Genomic DNA, 17,886 nt, shown 5'->3' with positions numbered 1-17,886 from the left:
TATTTTTGTGAAGACAGGTAAATAAAGGGAAGGAAGAGTCAAGCATTTCCTTTCCTCTAGGAACTGTATCTAATAGTGAGGGGAAATTTCTTTTTTTTTTTTGAGGGGAAATTTCTTACAGAAGCTTTCCAGCTAATAAACGAAGAATCTTTTATAATCTTTTATAGAATTAATGAAATAAATGCATTTAGGCTCCCAACATCATATAATGAGAAACAACCAGACATGCCACCATCTGCAATGTGTTCTTGCCAAAGTGTGAAATACAAATCTGGCTACACCTCTACACCTAAGTTTTTAGTTAATCAGATGGCAGAGAGCTATATTAAATTATGCCATGAGTATGCAAACAATAAAATTCAGAGTGTGAGAAACTCCACAGGATAAATAATTCAGTTGTTTCAATAAATGAATTTCAAGGGGAGGGGAATTTCCCTGGCGGTTCAGTGGTTAGGGCTCCACGCTTCTATTGCAGGGGGTGTGGGTTCGATCCCTGGTCGGGGAACTAAGATCCCACAAGCCATGCAGCCCAGCCAAATAAAAAATTACAATTAAAAAAAAAATTCTTTTCAAGGGGAAAAAGGGATAGGAACTATAGATTATTAGCCTTAGAAGACAAAGCAATAAATTAAAATTTACGGCTCTTACTTCTTTTTTTTTTTTGGCTGCATTGGGTCTTCGTTGCTGCGCACGGGTTTTCTCTAGTTTTGGCGAGCGGGAGCTACTCTTTGTTGCAGTGTGCGGGCTTCTCATTGCGGTGGCTTCTCTTATTGTGGAGCACGGCCTCTAGGTGCACTGGCTTCAGTAGTTGTGGCACGCAGGCTCAGTAGTTGTGGCACGCAGGCTCAGTAGTTGTGGCTCGCGGGCTCTAGGGTGCAGGCTCAGTAGTTGTACTGCACGGGCTTAGTTACTCTGTGGCATGTGGGATCTTCCCAGACCAGGGCTCGAACCCGTGTCCCCTGCATTGGCAGGTGGCTTCTTAAACCACCGCGCCACCAGGGAAGTCTTCTTACTTTGATCTTAAAGAAGGTTTTTTTTAAATTGTGGGGTTTTTTTTAAATATTAATTTGGAATTAAGCAACTGCTCAGTTTCTTAGGTATGATAATAGTATTGTGGGGTTTTGGGTTTTTTTAAAGAATCCTTACCATTTAGAGGTATACACTGAAATATCTATAAACAACATTTGGGATTTGCTTTAAAATACTTCAACTGGGGAGGAAGATGAGGAGGAGGATGGGGTAGAGATAACACAAGATTGGTTATGAGTATATATTAAAGTTGAATGGGCTTCCCTGGTGGTGCAGTGGTTGAGAGTCCGCCTGCCAATGCAGGGGACACAGGTTCGTGCCCCGGTCTGGGAAGATCCCACATGCCGCGGAGCGGCTGGGCCCATGAGCCATGGCTGCTGAGCCTGCGCATCCGGAGCCTGTGCTCTGCAACGGGAGAGGCCACAACAGTGAGAGGCCCGCGCACCGCAAAATAAATAAATAAATAAATAAAGTTGAATGATGAATACATGAGGATTCATTTATCTATCTTTGAAATTTTCTATTATGAAAAATTCCTAAATAGAAAAATACAGAAAACAATATTTGACATTTGAATAGATACCAAAAATAAGGCTACTACAACTCCATGGGGAAAGATTTCTTCTGAGACTCTTTTGAGGAACTGTCCATGAGCTTTGGTCTCAAAGCGGACAGGGGAGCCCACGTGGGAAAGACAGCAAGGCCTCTTACAGAAGCTCCCTCAAGAGATCTCAACTGACTGGAAACCCAGTGTATGACCAGAGAATCTACCACTTAATTCAGGTAAACAGAAGCCCATTGATGAGCAGCTCGGAGGCCACGCTGGCCCCAAACTCCCCACCTAGCTCTGGAATACAGACCTTCCAGAAAAGGCCAAACTCAGGTCAGGTCAGCCCCCACGTCACACAGACTACAGGCCAGAGGCTTAGGAAAAGCCTCTTACTGGGTTTGGCCTCCAGGTGGCTATAAGCCTTGCCTGGCTTGTCTGGGGCATGGGGAAGAAAAGAGCTGACTCTGCATCTGGACCTCGATGTTGCTGAGAAGTAGCAGCCCAGCATCTCAGAGAACGGACATCTCACAGCGCCCTGGTCAGCGCAGCCTCATGGGGACAACTGAAGGGCCAGGAGATCATTCGCTAAATCAAAAGTAAACACCACGGTTATCTGCCAAGAAATGAGTGATAAAATAATGTTTTTCAAGGTGGACTGAGTAATGTAACTCTCTGTATTAAAGTCATTACCATTTACCTTATTTACAATGGAAAATGGGGGGGAAAATATCCCAGTGAAAGAATATAATGTCAAGAGGCACCATGAGACAAATCACATCTTGCAATTACAGGACACAGTCCAAAGACAGACTAACTTACAGTCCCGTCAGAAAACTAATCACTCAGCAGCCGGCGTCCAAAGGCACAGCATTACGACACTACAGCACGGTCCAGGCTAGTTAGGCGGTTTCCAGAATGTCCAAGAGAAAGGGAAACCTTTAATGACGGCAAAATAACATAAGAAAGCTTAAACACATTTACAAACACTGCATCTTCTCATTTTTTAAAAAATGTGTTTTTTTGATGCCTACAAACATCTTTGTCTTTCGTTAATTGGCACTCATGCAAAACAGACTGCTACCGTCTCACCATCTCCAGGTGGCCCTGAGGACCCCAAGTACCTCTCAGATGACAAGGACCGAGATGCACTGAGGACGGAGATGATTCAGGAACAAGAGGTAGGTGGTGGCGAATGCATTTCAGGGCCAGCTGACAGGACTGAGGCACAGGCTCAGATGCCAGGTCCCAAGGGTCCCGGGGAACAGCCACGGGTTCCACTTTGGGTGGTTCTGAAGATCAAATACATTGACCAACACGTAAGCTCCACAAGGACAGGGATTTCCCACCGCACCTCCACACCCTGCCTATTTTATTCATTGATGTACTTCAAGCACCTAGAAGAGTTCCTGGCACACTGTCGGGCCTCAATAAATATTTGTGGAACAAGTCCAGTGAGAAAACAGGGAAGCAGCACATTTTATATACTGTAAAGTGCCATCAAATACAGGGTATTAATACTAGTTCATCTTTCGGCCCCGTTTAATTAGAATTTTATACAGACCTGGATGTTTGTTTAAAATACTCTCATGTTTATACACTGATCAAAAGCAAAATATTAATTTCCTAACAGATGTGTGGACAGTTATTGTTCAAGGAATAATGGAATGGGGAAACCACCAACGAGTAGACTGTCACAGAGACAAAGGGGGCCGCAAATAAAGTAAAATAAAGGAGGCTGCCTGAGCGACCCCAGCTGGGAGGAAAAGATCAGGCACCTGGAGGGGCAGGGCAGAAGGAGCGCGGAATGAGCCTGAGAGGACTTCCTCTCTCTCGGCACTGGCTGTGAAGGGAACTGAGGGCGCTCTGCGTTATTAACGAGTCTGCTTCCAGGGCCCAATCACAAGCTCCAGGGGAATGAGGTCTCATCTGTCTCGTTCACTGCACTCCCAGAACCAGGCGCACAGTAGGTGTTATTTAGCAAATAAATATCTGTTAAATGGAAAAGAGAATTGGGGGAAGGAAGGGAGACAGAGCTAATGTTCTTGAAGGGACACAGCCCTCAGAAAAACGAGGTTCAAGCTGCCGACACGGGACAAGATTTCACCTTGACAACCAGACTCGCTCAGGAGGTGGACGTGAACATCCACTGAAGGAGAAAAACCAGGACCTGAACTGAAACTCCGGATACCGCTTCCTCAAAAAGGGTAAGAGAAAGTACGAGCACCACTTGGGTAGGAGACGTGAGATGCTGTGCCCTCTGGCCTCTCAAATAAACCAGGCCTCTCCCTTCCCCTATGTGTAAAACGAGTGGAAAGAAAACGGGTGAAAGCGCCTCTCTGCCCCCAACGTCCCTCGACGCCCCCAACCCTTCAGTGAGTAAAGGGGGGCACATCCTCCAATGAGGTCTCCCTCCGCCTGGCGGTTCCAGAAGGCCCCACCTTCTCCGGCACCTTCTGTGAGCAGAAGACGGGCATTTCGGCCGGGCGCCCTCACTGCCCTGGGGTCTCCTGGCGATGCTGCGTCTTCTGGTGCCGGTTGAGGATGGACCGCTGGTTGAAGCTCCGGCCGCAGGCAGGGCAGCAGTAGGGCTTCTCCCCAGTGTGGATCCTCTGGTGCCTGACCAGCCGCTCCCCCTTGCTGAACCGCTTCCCGCACACCTGGCAGCCGTAGGGCTTCTCCCCGGTGTGGGCCCGCCGGTGCACGGCCAGGTTGGCATTCCTGCTGAAGCGCTTGCCGCACTCGCAGGTGTAGGGCTTCTCCCCGGTGTGCGTCCGCCGGTGCACCTGCAGGTGCTGCCGGCGGCTGAAGCTCTTCCAGCAGTCCCCGCACTGGAAGGGCTTCTCGCCCGTGTGGCTCCTCTGGTGGACCTCCAGGTGGTGCCGCTGGCTGAAGGTCTTCCAGCACTCACCGCACGCGTACGGCCGCCTGCCCAGGTGGGTCCGCTGGTGCTTCAGGAGGTACTCACGCAGCGCGAAGCCTTTCCCGCACTCCCCGCAGCCGTAGGACTTGTCTTCTTCGTGGGTCCGCTGGTGTCTGACCAGATTTGAGCTCCGACTGAAGCCTTTTCCGCACTCGGGGCACTGGAAAGGCTTCCAGAAGGAGCTGTGGGTCTTGAGGTCATCAGGCAGGGGGGCAATGCCGCGCTGCGGGGGGGGTGGCCCGGGCGCGTTCCCCACCGAGCTCCCGGCCTCCTGCTCACAGGTTCTTCCGAGCTCCGGGACCTGGAGAGAGTCTTCCCCAAACCTCTCTGCCGGCCCCCGGGCAAGCGGCCCCTTGGGGTCTGCCGGCTGGGTCTTCGCCTCCTTTTCCTTGCTCCCCAGGCCTACAGGACAAGGGAGATACAGACCGATACTGAAACACATCTGAAGGTAAACTTCCATGTTAGAACCTGGCTTCTAAGGGTGTCCCACTAACAATTCCTTCTTTTTTCCTTTAACCAACAACCTCAGTACATTTGACGTTCTCTGACTCTAAAACCAGACATTCCTTTACTTCTTTCCATCTGTTACGGACTGTTTGTGTTCCCTCCTAAATTCACAGGTTGAAGCTCTAAGCCCCCAGGTGCTGCTATTAGGAGGTGAGGCCTCTGGGCACTAATTAGCTGAGGGCATGAGGGTGGAGCCCCCAGGATGGGATTATGTCCTCTAAGAAGAGAAGCCAGAGCTGGCTCTCTGCACACACAGAGGCCATGTGAGCATGATCCTTCATGATGGGATTAAGGTCCTTATAAAAAAAGGAAGAGACACAAGATGTCTCTCTCCCTCAGCCACGTGATGACAAGGCAAGAAGGTGACCACCCATGAACCAGGAAGAGAGGCCCTCACCAGACAACAAATATGCCAGCAACTGGATCCTGGACTTCCCAGCTTCCAGAACTGTGAGATATAAATGTCTGTTGTCTAAGCCGCCCATTCTCTGGTATTTTGTTACAGCAGCCCAAGCTCAGACAATCTCCATGCCCTTTTACAGAACAGTCTGCTAAATTTTAATGCCCTCCCTCTTAACTTCCTACTAAGTCAGACTTTGCTTTCCTTCAAAATCTAACTCAATGGTTTCCTCTAAGGAACTTGCCCAGATTACTGCCCCATCCTGGGTCTCATCAACACATATACTCAATTAGCACCGTTTATTCCACACTTACTTACGACTGATCTTGTTGCGCGTGCTATTCTACGGTCATCTGAGATGTTCAGCTTCCCCAGGATCACAGACCTGTTCCAGCAATGGGGAGCTCCCGGCACTGCATGTCCTCCCTCAGCTCACTATCCCTGCTCGCACTGTGCCCTCCACTTCACCCTGTTTTATTAACCTGGGTCTCTGGGAGCCTGGCACAGGGACTGACTCAGGGGAGACGCTTCATGACTGTCGGATGAGTGAATGAACCCAGTCTGTACCAGACTACCTCTACATTGGCGTATTTATTAGGACTGAAACGCCCTTCTACAAGTCCTTCCTGTGATCCCTCTTATACCCTCTCTAAATTAATAGTTGTTTATAGAAGATCAAGAGGAAGGGAAGGAGAAGAGAGAAAAGAGGTACTAGGGAGCAAAGAAGCCAAAAAGAAAAGAGGGAAATGACAGGTGATGCTTAAACAGGAAAGAGTCGTTTCAGGCAAGCCCATTAAAAGATAAAGGGAGGGACTTCCCTGGTGGCACAGTGGTTAAGAATCGTCCTGCCAGGGGACTTCTCTGGTGGCGCAGTGGTTAAGAATCCGCCTGCCAATGCAGGGGACATGGGTTCAACCCCTGGTCCAGGAAGATCCCACATGCCGCGGAGCAACTAAGCCCATGCGCCACAACTGCTGAGCCTGTGCTCTGGAGCCCGTGAGCCACAACTACTGAGCCCATGTGCCACAACTACTGAAGCCCGCACGCCTAGAGCCTGTGCTCTGCAACAAGAGAGGCCACCGCAATGAGAAGCCCGCGCACCACAACTAAGAGTAGCCCCCTCTCTCCGCAACTAGAGAAAGCCCATGCTCAGCAACAAAGACTCAATACAGCCAAAAATAGTAAATAAATTTCTTTAAAAAAAAGAATCTGCCTGCCAATGCAGGGGACACGGGTTCGAGCCCTGCTCTGGGAAGATCCCACATGCTGCGGAGCAACTAAGTCTGTGTGCCACAACTACTGAGCCTGCGCTCTAGAGCACACGAGCCACAACTACGAAGCCCACACGCCTAGAGCCCATACTCCACAAGAGAAGCCACCGCAATGAGAAGACCGCACACCACAACGAAGAGGAGCCCCCCGCTCGCCGCAACTAGAGAAAGCCCGCGCTCAGCAATGAAGACCCAATGCAGCCAAAAATAAATTAATTTTTAAAAAAAAAAGATAAAAGGGAAAAAGAACGTTTCATGCCTCGTGACGTGATAAAATATGAAGGACACAGCTCTCACTTCTGATGTATTCTTTTATTTTGCACCTTTCACAAAAGTAAGTGTGCAAAACATAAAGAGCTGAAAGAATTTTCATAATGAAGATGACCATTAAATAGCAGCCACTTCAAGAAACAACATCACGAGCACCCAGAAGCCCCTCCAGTCCCCTCCGGAGACTGGTGACACCATCCTGCCCCCAGGGTAATGTGTTATCCAGGCTTTTATCACCATAAAGTATGGTGATAAAGTTCCCAAGCTTTACATATTTGATTCACACATTGTGTCTGCTTCTTCTGCTCAATATTACGCGTGTGCGGTTCACCTGTATCGTGGTGTAGCTGTAGCAGCACTACATTCCCTCTCATCAGTGTATGATGTTATACTGTAAGAGTACGTGACACTCTCCTTATTAATCTGGCTGATATTCATCTGGGTAGTTTCCAGGTTTGAGGTGTTACGTACAGCAAAATTAAAATTAAATGCAATGCATGAACCTAACTGGACATGGGGAAATGTGAGTACGAGCTAGATATTATGTATCATGGAATTTATGTTTATTTTCTCAGGCCCAATCCTAGACAGCTGTCAATGCAAGAGCTGCAATCACATGGGAAGAACTCTCAGGAAGACTCAAGGTTGAGACGGCTAGAGGATGCTATGCTTGGGAAGCAGACCTCCGGCTCACCCAGTCTCAGCGTAAACGTTAGGGAAGTACGGGGGTTGTTTTGAAACAGTGAGCAGATAAGAGGACAAGCATAAAGCCAGAGTCTCTAGAACAGTCAGAATGGCCAGGAGGGTGTAAAAACTTGCTGGGAACACAGTGGCGGCCTTGGCAGAGGCCCATTCCCAGCGCCAGGATGAAGGCGCTAGGATGCTGGCACCTCCATGGGTGCACCACGCACGGCTCCTGCGCTCTGCATTTACCTCAGAGGGGTTCCACGTCCTTTGCCATCACAGAAATCGCACATCTCTTCATCATGGGTGACAGCCTTGTACTGGACCCAGGCCTCCCAGTATACTGCCACTGACACTACTCTGTGATGACCGCTAGTCAAAACTCCACATTTAACTTTACAGTCGGCCCTCCGTATCCAAGCTTCCTCATCCGCAGATTCAACCAACAGCAGATCATGCGGGACTGTAGTACGTATTCATTGAAAAAAATCCACGTGTAAGTGGACCCACACAGATCAAACCTCTGTTGTTAATGGGTCGACTGTACGACACGTTTGCATGTTTTAAGATGAAACATGTTTTAACATGTTTTAAGATGAAAAAAGACCAGGAGACGTCAGTACAGGTGAGTGGTCAGCACATGACTTACAAAGAAGTGATGAGAGGAGGAAAGAGAGAATCAGAGGGAACAAAGGAGGGGGCCCTTCGCAGCCACGGTTCCCCTCTCCCCACCGCCCACCCCAAGCCGCGGGGCTGTCACCCCTCGTCCCTAGCCCTCCGCAGTGTTCACCGGCTGTCCCTGGTGGGCCCTCGGTGTGCACTTTCCAGGCTCACCCTTCCCTCCTACCTTCTCCTGCTGCTTCTCCCCCACAAGCACCTTTCCTCCCAGCTCTGACCCCAGGTAAAACCCGGCTGCCACCTGAGATGCCCGGCCAGGGCCCCGCTTGCTCTGCAACACCAGCCCCATCCACTGCTGAGATCCCACTGCAGCCCCGTGCCCTCCTGCACCCACACACTGTGGGCTCCGAGGTTTCATGAACGTCAGTCCTGCCCCAACACAGAACTGCTAACGTGGGGCCTGCAAACAAGGGAGCGCTCCATAAACACAGGCTGGTGAAAGAGATCAGAGGATCCCCCTTTCGCTGCTTTTCTCTTGCTCTCAAGCCCTCAGTCCCCTTCAACTACAGACACAGTAGGAGTTCGTTCAGGGCATCCTAACAACCGACCTGTCTCATTTCAGCCAGAATAACTACCTGGTGTTTTCTTGCTCCTTGTCTGCTCCTCTCCTGACCCAGGAAAGCACCTCACCAGCTCCTATGCGCCTTGGTCCACGCACTTTCCACAGACCCATTTACTCATCTGCCGTGATATTCCCTTCCTTTATCAGTAGCATCAGGTTCTGAAATCTGGGGCAAGGACAACAACCCTGACCTACAGCTTTCACTCCTCAGTTTCTTACCTCCGGGATGGAAACAGTCTTACCTGGAGGTGAGACCCCGCAGTCCTGGGGCTCCACGTACTCCCCAAGGCAGTCTATCTGGGCTGGGGTCACGTGCCTCCACTCCTCCTCGGGGAAAGCCAGGGCCATGTCTTTAAAAGGGCCCAACCCCTGAAACAGCACAGGAGATGGTTATGGATAAAGAAATAATCCCGAGGCAGGAGCAGTGGAAAAGCAGAGAGACACAGGGGACAACATTCCAGGGGAGAACAGAGCAGGAAGACAGAAGGAATGCGGGTCCCTAGATGGTTCCGAGTGGGGCCAGAAGGGCCTCCCTCTCGACAGTTTAATGGCAGAGAACGATGGACTTGTCTGAGCCACTGTATTTTTGAGCCTCTGCTGCAGCCACTTGGCTGGTACCCAACAACTGCGGCCTCTAACTTCCACCATTCAATCACCTGCACTCGAGCCTCATGTTTGATGGAGACTGGGGGCTGCTGTTTAGCCCCTCAACCAGAACTGACTTTCCCTCAGAGATAAGTAAAAACTCGGGCTGGCCCTGCCTCAAGAACAACGTTGTGTTGAAATCAATGTGTCGTCGTCATGACACCGTGAAGAACTACTGTGGTAGAAGGAGAGGCTCTGACCAAATTCAAAAACTTTGATGTCCTTTCTTCATCTCCTCTGAACAATATGCTTGGAAAACAGAAACAGCAAACAGCACAGGCATCAACCCTTGCCCAAATACGGCTTTAGTGAGCTCAAACTTGAGTCACTTCTGGGAATTCCCACAGGAGGGGCCAGAGAGACCACTCGGCTCAGGGCTCCTGGGAGCGCCCACCCGAGTCGCTTCCCTCCTGCTGACGTGGGGGGAGGATGGGGTCCAGAGGAAGAGCAGTGGCAGAAGTATCCATAAAGCGCATCCACAAAGGGCTACTGACCTCCTGGCCATCCACCACACCCTAGATCACGCCTCTGGGATTTCCACCACTAATGTCTTCCTCCTCACAATTACAAGAGTAATACTGAGTCGATGGAGGAAAAAAAAGAAAAAAAAAAAAAAAAAGAGTAATCCAAATGAGTGAACTGAGCCTCATGCCTAGACTCTAAGGCAGGGGTCCCCAACCCCCAGACCGGTACCAGACCGCGGCCTGTTAGGAACCGGGCCGCACAGCAGGAGGTGAGCAGTGAGCGAGTGAAGCTTCCTCTGCCGCCCCCATCACTCGAATTACTGCCTGAACCATCCCCCCACAGCCATCCGTGGAAAACTTGTCCTCCACGAAACCAGTCCCTGATGCCAAAAAGGTTGAGGACCGCTGGCATAAGGCTCAATTCAAATTAATAACTGAGGATGTAGTGGAGAAAACAAAGCTGTCACATCTATCAGAACAAGAAAGGTAGAATAATTCAACTCTGCGGACAGTGCTCTCCTGTGAGGAGAAATCTTGGGGAAGGTGAGCCTCATTCAAAGCGACATCAGGATCCCTGAAGAGCAGTAACAGCTCACCTGGGATCCAGCTGTAAGGAACCCCACTGCCATCTCTTGGTCTCTGGTGCTCACTGCAGGGAGGCCAGGACCAGCCGGAAGAACTGGCAGAGCTGAGCAGGGAAATAAACCAGGAGCAGGATTAGCGCTGTCCTGCAGCAGCTCGTCCACAGGCGTCTAGTGCCTGACACAGAACCCCAGGAACCATAAGGAGACTCCAGACAGGTAGGTGTGGGTGTACCCTACCCTGTTCTAACCCTGTTCTCAGCTAGGAAAAAGGGCCCGACCCAATATGCACTGCCCTTCAGGGCTGTTCATGCTCCCAAGTCACGCTACAGCAATAACCCGCCTTGAGATTCAGCAACACAGTAAGTCACATGTCACTTTTAGGGATTCAGTTTATCTGCCCACTTAAACAAAATATCCCTACATGTCAGCTACATACTTCCTGGCAGTTTCTAGAAGGGATGTGAGGGAAAGGAGAAGAAATGATAAGAGAGCGTGATACCAGATATCCCCCGCAGAAATCAGGAGATCGAGCTATAGAAAACAATTTCACTTCATCTGTTTCCTACTGAAGTCCAGGAAGTAGCCAGGAAAACCCAGAACTGCACGCTACAGGTAACTTAGTTTATCAACTGCAGGGTTTGTAAAGGAAAGGGGAGGGGGCAGGGCACGAAGCACCCTTTTCTGTGCCCTTTCTTCCTCACTGCTTGCAGCTTACCCTGCTCCTGGAAGGCCTGCGTCCCCTCTCCAGGATCCTGGTTGAGCTGCTCCTCAGCGCCTTGGTCGAGGCCTTGAATTCCTTCCCCGTGGGGCAGCCCCCACTCGGGCTTGACCTCCACGGGTCCCAGGTGGACACTTGGCTCCCAAGGACCTCTGCAAAGTGCTGTCTCCTCCTGCTCTCCCTGCACATGGCACGGAACCTAAGAACAGGCCCCAACACCTATTAGAATGAGGCCTGCATAAGGCTGTTATGAAAGGGGTTGAATTAAAACCTAAAAAAGAGACCCACTGCAGCTGCAGGGGAAACAAAGGACAAGCCGGCTCAGCTCTTCCCCAGGACGTGAGTGAGAAGGTGAAAAGGAGGCTAAACTGCCTATCAGGCGCTGAGCAGCTTCTATGCATCCATGCCATTTTACAAGGGTCCCTTCTGCCCACGCCAATACTGATCAAATTCCACCATGAACAGTATCACAGAGAGATGTTATTACTATTCCAATGAGAACTTTAGCCCAAAACACTCACTATTAGAAAAAAGATTCCCCAATCACAGATGCTGAAAGTAAAAACTACAAAGCCTAGACTGTGCGGTGAATCAGTGAGAAAAAAACTGCTCTAGAAATAGCAAGGAAAACCAGAACTCACAAGAACAGGCCTTTCCTGGTCCACTTTTAAGCTCCTTGGTAGGGAGTAAAAAAACAAAACAACTCTCTTAGGACTATACAGGAAGTCAGGGGTGACTGCAGTGGGAAAAGGGAGAACAAAATGAAGACAGATTGTTACCTGCAAGCAAGACAGTAACGTTCAGTCCTGCCCTCTCTTTCCCAGACGGCAATTGGGAAACTACCAGAGAGGGACAGACACATGGCCAGAGTCCCAAGGGAGCATCTGAGATGCAAAGTCACTCACTACGTGAGCCGTCTCAGCCAACGTCCCAGACGTGGAAACGGCACTGTTCCAGACAATGCTTCTCAGGAAGAATACTCACCAAGTGGAATTCCGGAATTCCCTGCATCACCACATACATCTCTGCCCAAAGAGGAATGAGTCTACCAGGGCCCTTGAAATAGATCACAACTGCCTTCTTTGGACCTGAGGCTCACAAGGGAAATATGGCCAGGCCTCTGCCCTGATGACCAAAAAAGGAGCTGACAGCCCTTCCACCGGCCCTGCGTCTTCCCTGGGTATGGCTTCCCTTGATGAAAACTCCTCTGCCCTCCAAAATGTACCCCAGATGGTCGGGGAGCAGAGGAGGGAGATTCTGCACCTCATCCACTCCCACTGCTTCCTCAAACCTCTCGCTTCCCGCACCAACAGAACGAGACCCAGATCCCCCTTCTCACCCACCGCCTTGGCCTCCAGGGCTCCCTCCGTGAAGCCCTCCACCACGGCCACAAGGGCTTTGCCGCTCTCCGGGCTGTGCTCCCGAATCCAGGCGTAGAACTCCCGGGGCAGGATGGTCAGGAACTGCTCCAGCCCCAGCAGCTCCAGGATCTGCTCCTTGGTGTGCAGCTCGGGCCGCAGCCACTGGCGACAGAGCTCCTGGAGCTCCCTGAGGGCCTCCTGGGGACCAGCCGCCTCCTGGTAGCGGAACTGCCGAAACCTCAGGCGAAAAGTCTCCGGGCTGGGGCCTTCCCTCGCCCTGCCCCACGGCAACTCTTTCTCCAGTTTTACCACAGGGACACCCATTTGCTGCTGACGATCTTCTGCCATCCCTGGACACTCTTTAAGCATCTTCACACTCCCTCCCAGAAGACTGAGGGTCTGTTGGGAAGACCAGACAGACAATGAGAACAGCATAAATAAGACACAGGGAGGGCTTCCCTGGTGGCGCAGTGGTTGAGAGTCTGCCTGCCGATGCAGGGGACGCGGGTTCGTGCCCCGGTCCGGGAAGATCCCGCGTGCCGCGGAACGGCTGAGCCCGTGAGCCATGGCTGCTGAGCCTGCGCGTCCGGAGCCTGTGCTCCGCAACGGGAGAGGCCACAACAGTGAGAGGCCCGCGTACTGCAAAAAAAAAAAAAAAAAAAAAAAAAAAAGACACAGGGAAAGTCAGGCCATCCCAGTTCTGTTCTCTACATCAATGAAATTAGGACTTAGCTTATACCCACAAATAGCTTAAAATCTCAAGAGAGAGACAACACTACAATCATAGAAAAATATAAGATGGGTTATAACTAGGTTAGTCACCAGGGCCCACTCTTCCAACACTAAATATACATTCCACATGTATCTATGCCTGACCCACAGAAACCAGAAATACAACAGAGAACAAGATAGACAAGGTGCTTGCCCTATGAAACTCACATACTGGTATAGCAGACAGGAAAAAAAAAAAAATTAGGGAATTCCCTGGTGGTCCAGTCATTAGGATTCCGCACTTTCACTGCCGAGGGAACAGGTTCAGTACCTGGTGGGGGAAACTAAGATCCCCGCAAGCCCCATGCGCTCGGCCAAAAAAAATGAAACAAATAAATTTAAATTATAAATGGGGATAAGTTCTAAAAAGGAAGTAAGGAGGGTGTTAATGGGGACAATCAACTTGGAGATGTGGGGACTTCCCTGGTGGTCCAGTGTCCGAGGCTCCTTGCTCCCAGTGCAGGGGGCCTGGTTTTGATCCCTGGTCAGGGAACTAGATCCCATGTGCCACAACTAAAGATCCCCTCACATGGCAACCAAGATCCCGCGTGCCACAGCTAAGACCCTGCGCAGCCAAATAAATAAATATTTTAAAAATACAAAAAACCTTGGGCTTCCCTGGTGGCACAGTGGTTGAGAGTCCACCTGCTGATGCAGGGGACACGGGTTTGTGCCCCGGTCCGGGAAGATCCCACATGCCGCGGAGCGGCTGGGCCCGTGAGCCATGGCCGCTGAGCCTGCGCGTCCAGAGCCTGTGCCCCGCAACGGGAGAGGCCACAACAGTGAGAGGCCCGCGTAACACAAAAAAAAACAAAACAAAAAAAAACTTGGAGACTTGGAGAAGGCTTTTCTGAATAAATAGTGCTTAGGCTAAGACCCAACGAATGAATGAGATGAGCCAATCATTGAAAGAGCATTCCAGGCAAAAGCCTTGGGGCTAGAAATTACTCTGCAGTCTGAGAACACGCCCCAGTGCAGTGTGGCTTCAGCAGGGTGAGGGAGGGAAAGAGCTCAGAGGCAGGCGGAAACCACATTACCGAGGGCCTGGGCACACACTAAGAATTATGGGCTTTACTCTTATTCCTTATTTTAGTGGGGAGATACATGTTCTTCAAAGGTCACTCTGCCTAGGAAGTGTCAATAGAGAACAGATAAGAAGGGTCAAGAAGGGAAACTGCGCTTACCAGTGGTCCAAGCAGGAGATAAGAGACTTAGATCAATGTGGTGACAGAGAAGCAGACAAAGTCAAGACATCTGGGAGGTAAAACCAATAGACATGCTGGTTGCTAGGATGTGACGGTGTACTCGGCCTAAAGAAAACAACAGAACAATATATATATATATATATATCATTACTTTAATTGATCAGAAGATTTCTAACTTGTGTAGGCTTTACCATTCAGAAAGCATGTGAGCACATACTCTCATTTAATACTTCAAGTGTCTGCTTAACATTCTATTGGAAGTTTCTGTATCTACCTATCTACCTAGGTATCTACCTACCTACCTACCTATCTTAAATCTATTTACATTTTTAGTCTATTCATTTTCTCTGCTGCATCAATTGAGATTTCTCTTTCCTGGCTTTCTAGCTATTGCATTTGTTCATGGTTGCATTTACCGCATTATAGTACGAATGTTTACCCCTGTGTCTCCCTCCGTCTGCCAGATTCCCTTTAGTCAGGAAAGGTCCTCACTCATCTTTTACCCCTAGCACTCGACAAACAGGCTTCCCATGGTTTCTTTAAATGAGCGTCTGGTTCTAGAACGACCACTCCCACTCTTCACAGTGTTCCGCTTTGGTTCAAGAGATCAGGGTCGTGGACACCCCTCCGTTAAGGCAACCCTGGCCGGGCGGGATCAGCCTGGCTCCTACCTGAGCCCAGCGCGGTGCGGCCCCCAGGGTCCCGACCCGCAAAGACTCGGTGCCGCGGGAGTCAGCTCCGGGGAGACGCGCCGCCCGCGGCGACAGCCTCGCAGCTGCCGAGGCCCGCAGCAGGCCCTCAGCCCAGCCCCAGAACCCCGGCCACTTCCGCCCGCAGCCCCGCACCTGTGCCGGGCTCGCCCAGGCCCGCGGCGGATCGGAAGTGGGCGACGGACGCTGTCAGACAGGTGCGTCAAGGAAGGGCCCCTTCCGTTTCCCCTCTAGGACTCTCGGAGGCCGGTGCGTCTCGATGGTCGCTCGTCCCCGGGGACCTTTCGGGAGCGCGCGCTGGACCGCCAGGGGCTCCTACCCCGCCTACCTACTCCCCTGGAGGCTCGCGGTCGCCAGGCCCCTTTGCGCCTCCGTGCCTTTGCACCTGCGTTCCCCCGGTGGGAAGGACCCTCCGGACGCGCCGCCGGGTACCGCGCCTCCCACAAAGACTTTAGAGACCCGTCGGCCGACAAGTGTTTATTGCAGCCTCCGGCGCTTTTTGCGAGGGTTAGGGGCGGAGGGTGATGGAGGGTAGCACCGAGTATTGTGGGTTCACATAAGGGACCTCCACCCTGGGTAGTGTTGGGGGGCGTAGGCGTAGGCGCTAGTCAGGGAAGCCTTCCTGGAGGAACCGACGCCTGAGCACAGATTTGATGGATGGACCCAATAGTGAGGTCAGGTGCCCCCAGCGGAGGGAGCACGACGAGCCCAGCAAATGGTGGGGACTGGTGGCTTTCCCGCACCCTCAGAGCCGCTAGAGCAGGCGGCTGAGCTAGGTAACCTGGAGGCAATGGGAAGCCGCGGAAAGATTTGAAGGCGGGAAGGGACAGATTTTAGAAAGATACTACAGAGAAACCTGCAAGAGAGACTGAGCAAGAGGCGAGGGAGGTGGGGAGATGAGAAGACTGACTGTGGGTTAAACGAAGCTAAATAATGCAGTCCCCGAGAGAAAGGATGAGAGACAGGACCGGGGAATTCGTGATCGCAAGGAGAGTTTGGATATCAAACATATTGGGAAAGTAAAATTGGCAAAGTTTAGGGATTGATTGGATTTGGAGGATGAGAGAGAATGTGGAATCATTTAGTAAATGACAAAGGCTACATCTCATATCAATAAGAGTGGACCTTTAGAAAGCAGACAACTGGTTGGTCATCTGGAAGAAGGTAACGTTGGGTCCATTCCTTATACCACATGCCAGGGCAAAGTCCAGCCCTGCTCACAGGGTCTCCCATCCTTTTATATTACAAATTTCGTTATCAACCCATCTTGGAAACATTGTTGGCTAGCCTCCTCATTCGCTAATAACATGCCCTCACATCCAAGAAGGACAAGGCTGAACCTTGTCATCGAGGACCAAGAGAAACAGCCTGATGGACTTAGTCTGTCTTGGAAAACTGAACTATACCTAGCGACTTCAAAAACCATCGTTCAGCTTGCCATGGAGAAGACACAAGGAAGAAGGCATTCTGGAAGAGGCAAAGAGAGATTGGATCAGATCACAGGTTTCCAGGTCAGCCTTGGAGAAGAGAAAGGGGTTCCTCTGAACGGGGAAGAAAAGAATCAAAGATGGGTTATGGTCTAGGTTAGGGCTCAGCAAACTTTTTCTATGAAGGTCCAGATGGTAACTATCCTAGACAGAACACATAGTGTGTCGCCTGCTCTTCATTTTTACAATCCTTTAAAACTGTAAAAACCATTCTTAGCTCACAGCCAGGGCTGGATTTGACACAAGGGCTGTAGTTTGCTTACCCCTGAAATAGATTATTTTAAAATTATTCTAGAGAAGTGTTTAAGGAGCTCATTCTTAACCTCTTTTCTCAGTGATGTTACCTGCTGAGAGTGCAGGGGACAATGGTAGGTTGGAGCCTAAATAATGGAGTGAAGATTAGAATATCTGTTGTGAGGAATGATGTAGTAGGAAAAAAATCATAGAATGAATGAAAAGATTGTCAAGCAACACTGAACGACTGATATTGAAAACAAAACAAAATAAGTGACAGACTCAATCCACACAATTGTCTATGCAGTCTGGGGGCTAAGAAAACAGCTGGATTAATCCAATAGTAGGATTGGCCATAAGGATGATTATGAAAGAATGCCAAGGGCGTGGGGGGAATGAGGGCTCTAGTGGGAGAAGGTTGTACTGAGTGACCATGGAGTCCAAGCTGAGTGGGGGAGGGACCAAAACCAACAAGAAAAACACGGAGACCTGAGGAATCAGAGGTTAGGATGAGGCCATGAAGCAGGTTTCAGGAATTTTTTCGGAAATGTTATAGGCAAACTAAGCATAAAACACATTATCCTGTTTGTTTTCCATAAACAGAATCATACTATATTCTGTTCTGCTCTTTGCTTTTATTCAGTAAACAACATATCTTTCCACATCTACACATACTGATCTACCCCACTCTTTACCAGCTCTACAGTATTCCACTGTATGTTCTGTGTTCCCCATGATTTATAAAGCTTATCAGTGGACATTTAGGCGGTTTCCAGCATTCAGATTTACCAGAAACCTGGATGAACATCATCATACAGAATTCCTTGTGCACTTTT

General features: G+C 50.2%; 1 protein-coding gene across 5 annotated transcripts; it reads right to left on the bottom strand.

The window, feature by feature from the left end:
• Nucleotides 1–2,256: 2,256 nt before the first annotated feature.
• ZSCAN25 (zinc finger and SCAN domain containing 25) lies at nt 2,257–15,502 on the bottom strand. Of its 5 annotated transcripts, none has more exons than XR_003003337.1 (8): nt 15,291–15,455; nt 14,599–14,724; nt 12,626–13,042; nt 11,280–11,481; nt 10,577–10,668; nt 9,114–9,240; nt 2,701–4,901; nt 2,257–2,515 (listed from the first exon to the last, which is right to left on the bottom strand). XR_003003337.1 is itself a non-coding variant. In XM_024745343.1 (7 exons), exons 3-7 carry the CDS (start codon nt 13,010–13,012, stop codon nt 4,069–4,071), a joined length of 1,641 nt encoding a protein of 546 aa, XP_024601111.1. In that variant the 5' UTR covers nt 13,013–13,042; nt 14,599–14,724; nt 15,465–15,502; the 3' UTR covers nt 2,257–4,068. The 5 variants fall into 5 exon arrangements, 3 of the variants coding, with proteins under 3 accessions (XP_024601111.1, XP_024601110.1, XP_024601112.1); XR_003003336.1 differs by having other exon boundaries at nt 2,257–2,868; nt 4,018–4,901; XM_024745343.1 differs by lacking the exon at nt 15,291–15,455 and adding an exon at nt 15,465–15,502 and having other exon boundaries at nt 2,257–4,901.
• Nucleotides 15,503–17,886: the final 2,384 nt, after the last annotated feature.

Source organism: Neophocaena asiaeorientalis, unplaced genomic scaffold, assembly GCF_003031525.2.
Source record: "Neophocaena asiaeorientalis asiaeorientalis breed wild unplaced genomic scaffold, Neophocaena_asiaeorientalis_V1.1 scaffold461, whole genome shotgun sequence".
Classification (NCBI taxonomy): Eukaryota; Metazoa; Chordata; class Mammalia; order Artiodactyla; family Phocoenidae; genus Neophocaena; species Neophocaena asiaeorientalis.
Note: the sequence above shows the minus strand (reverse complement) of the source record. Positions and strands in the feature narration are given on the sequence as shown.

Coding starts and splice junctions, on each gene's coding strand:
- ZSCAN25 (XM_024745343.1), bottom strand. CDS start 13,012: ATGCTTAAAGAGTGTCCAGGGATGGCAGAAGATCGTCAGCAGCAAATG. Junction 11,482..12,625: donor GAGCCCTGGAGGCCAAGGCG/GTGGGTGAGAAG, acceptor GCCTGTTCTTAG/GTTCCGTGCCATGTGCAGGG. Junction 4,902..9,113: donor CTGCGGGGTCTCACCTCCAG/GTAAGACTGTTT, acceptor CTTGTCCTGTAG/GCCTGGGGAGCAAGGAAAAG.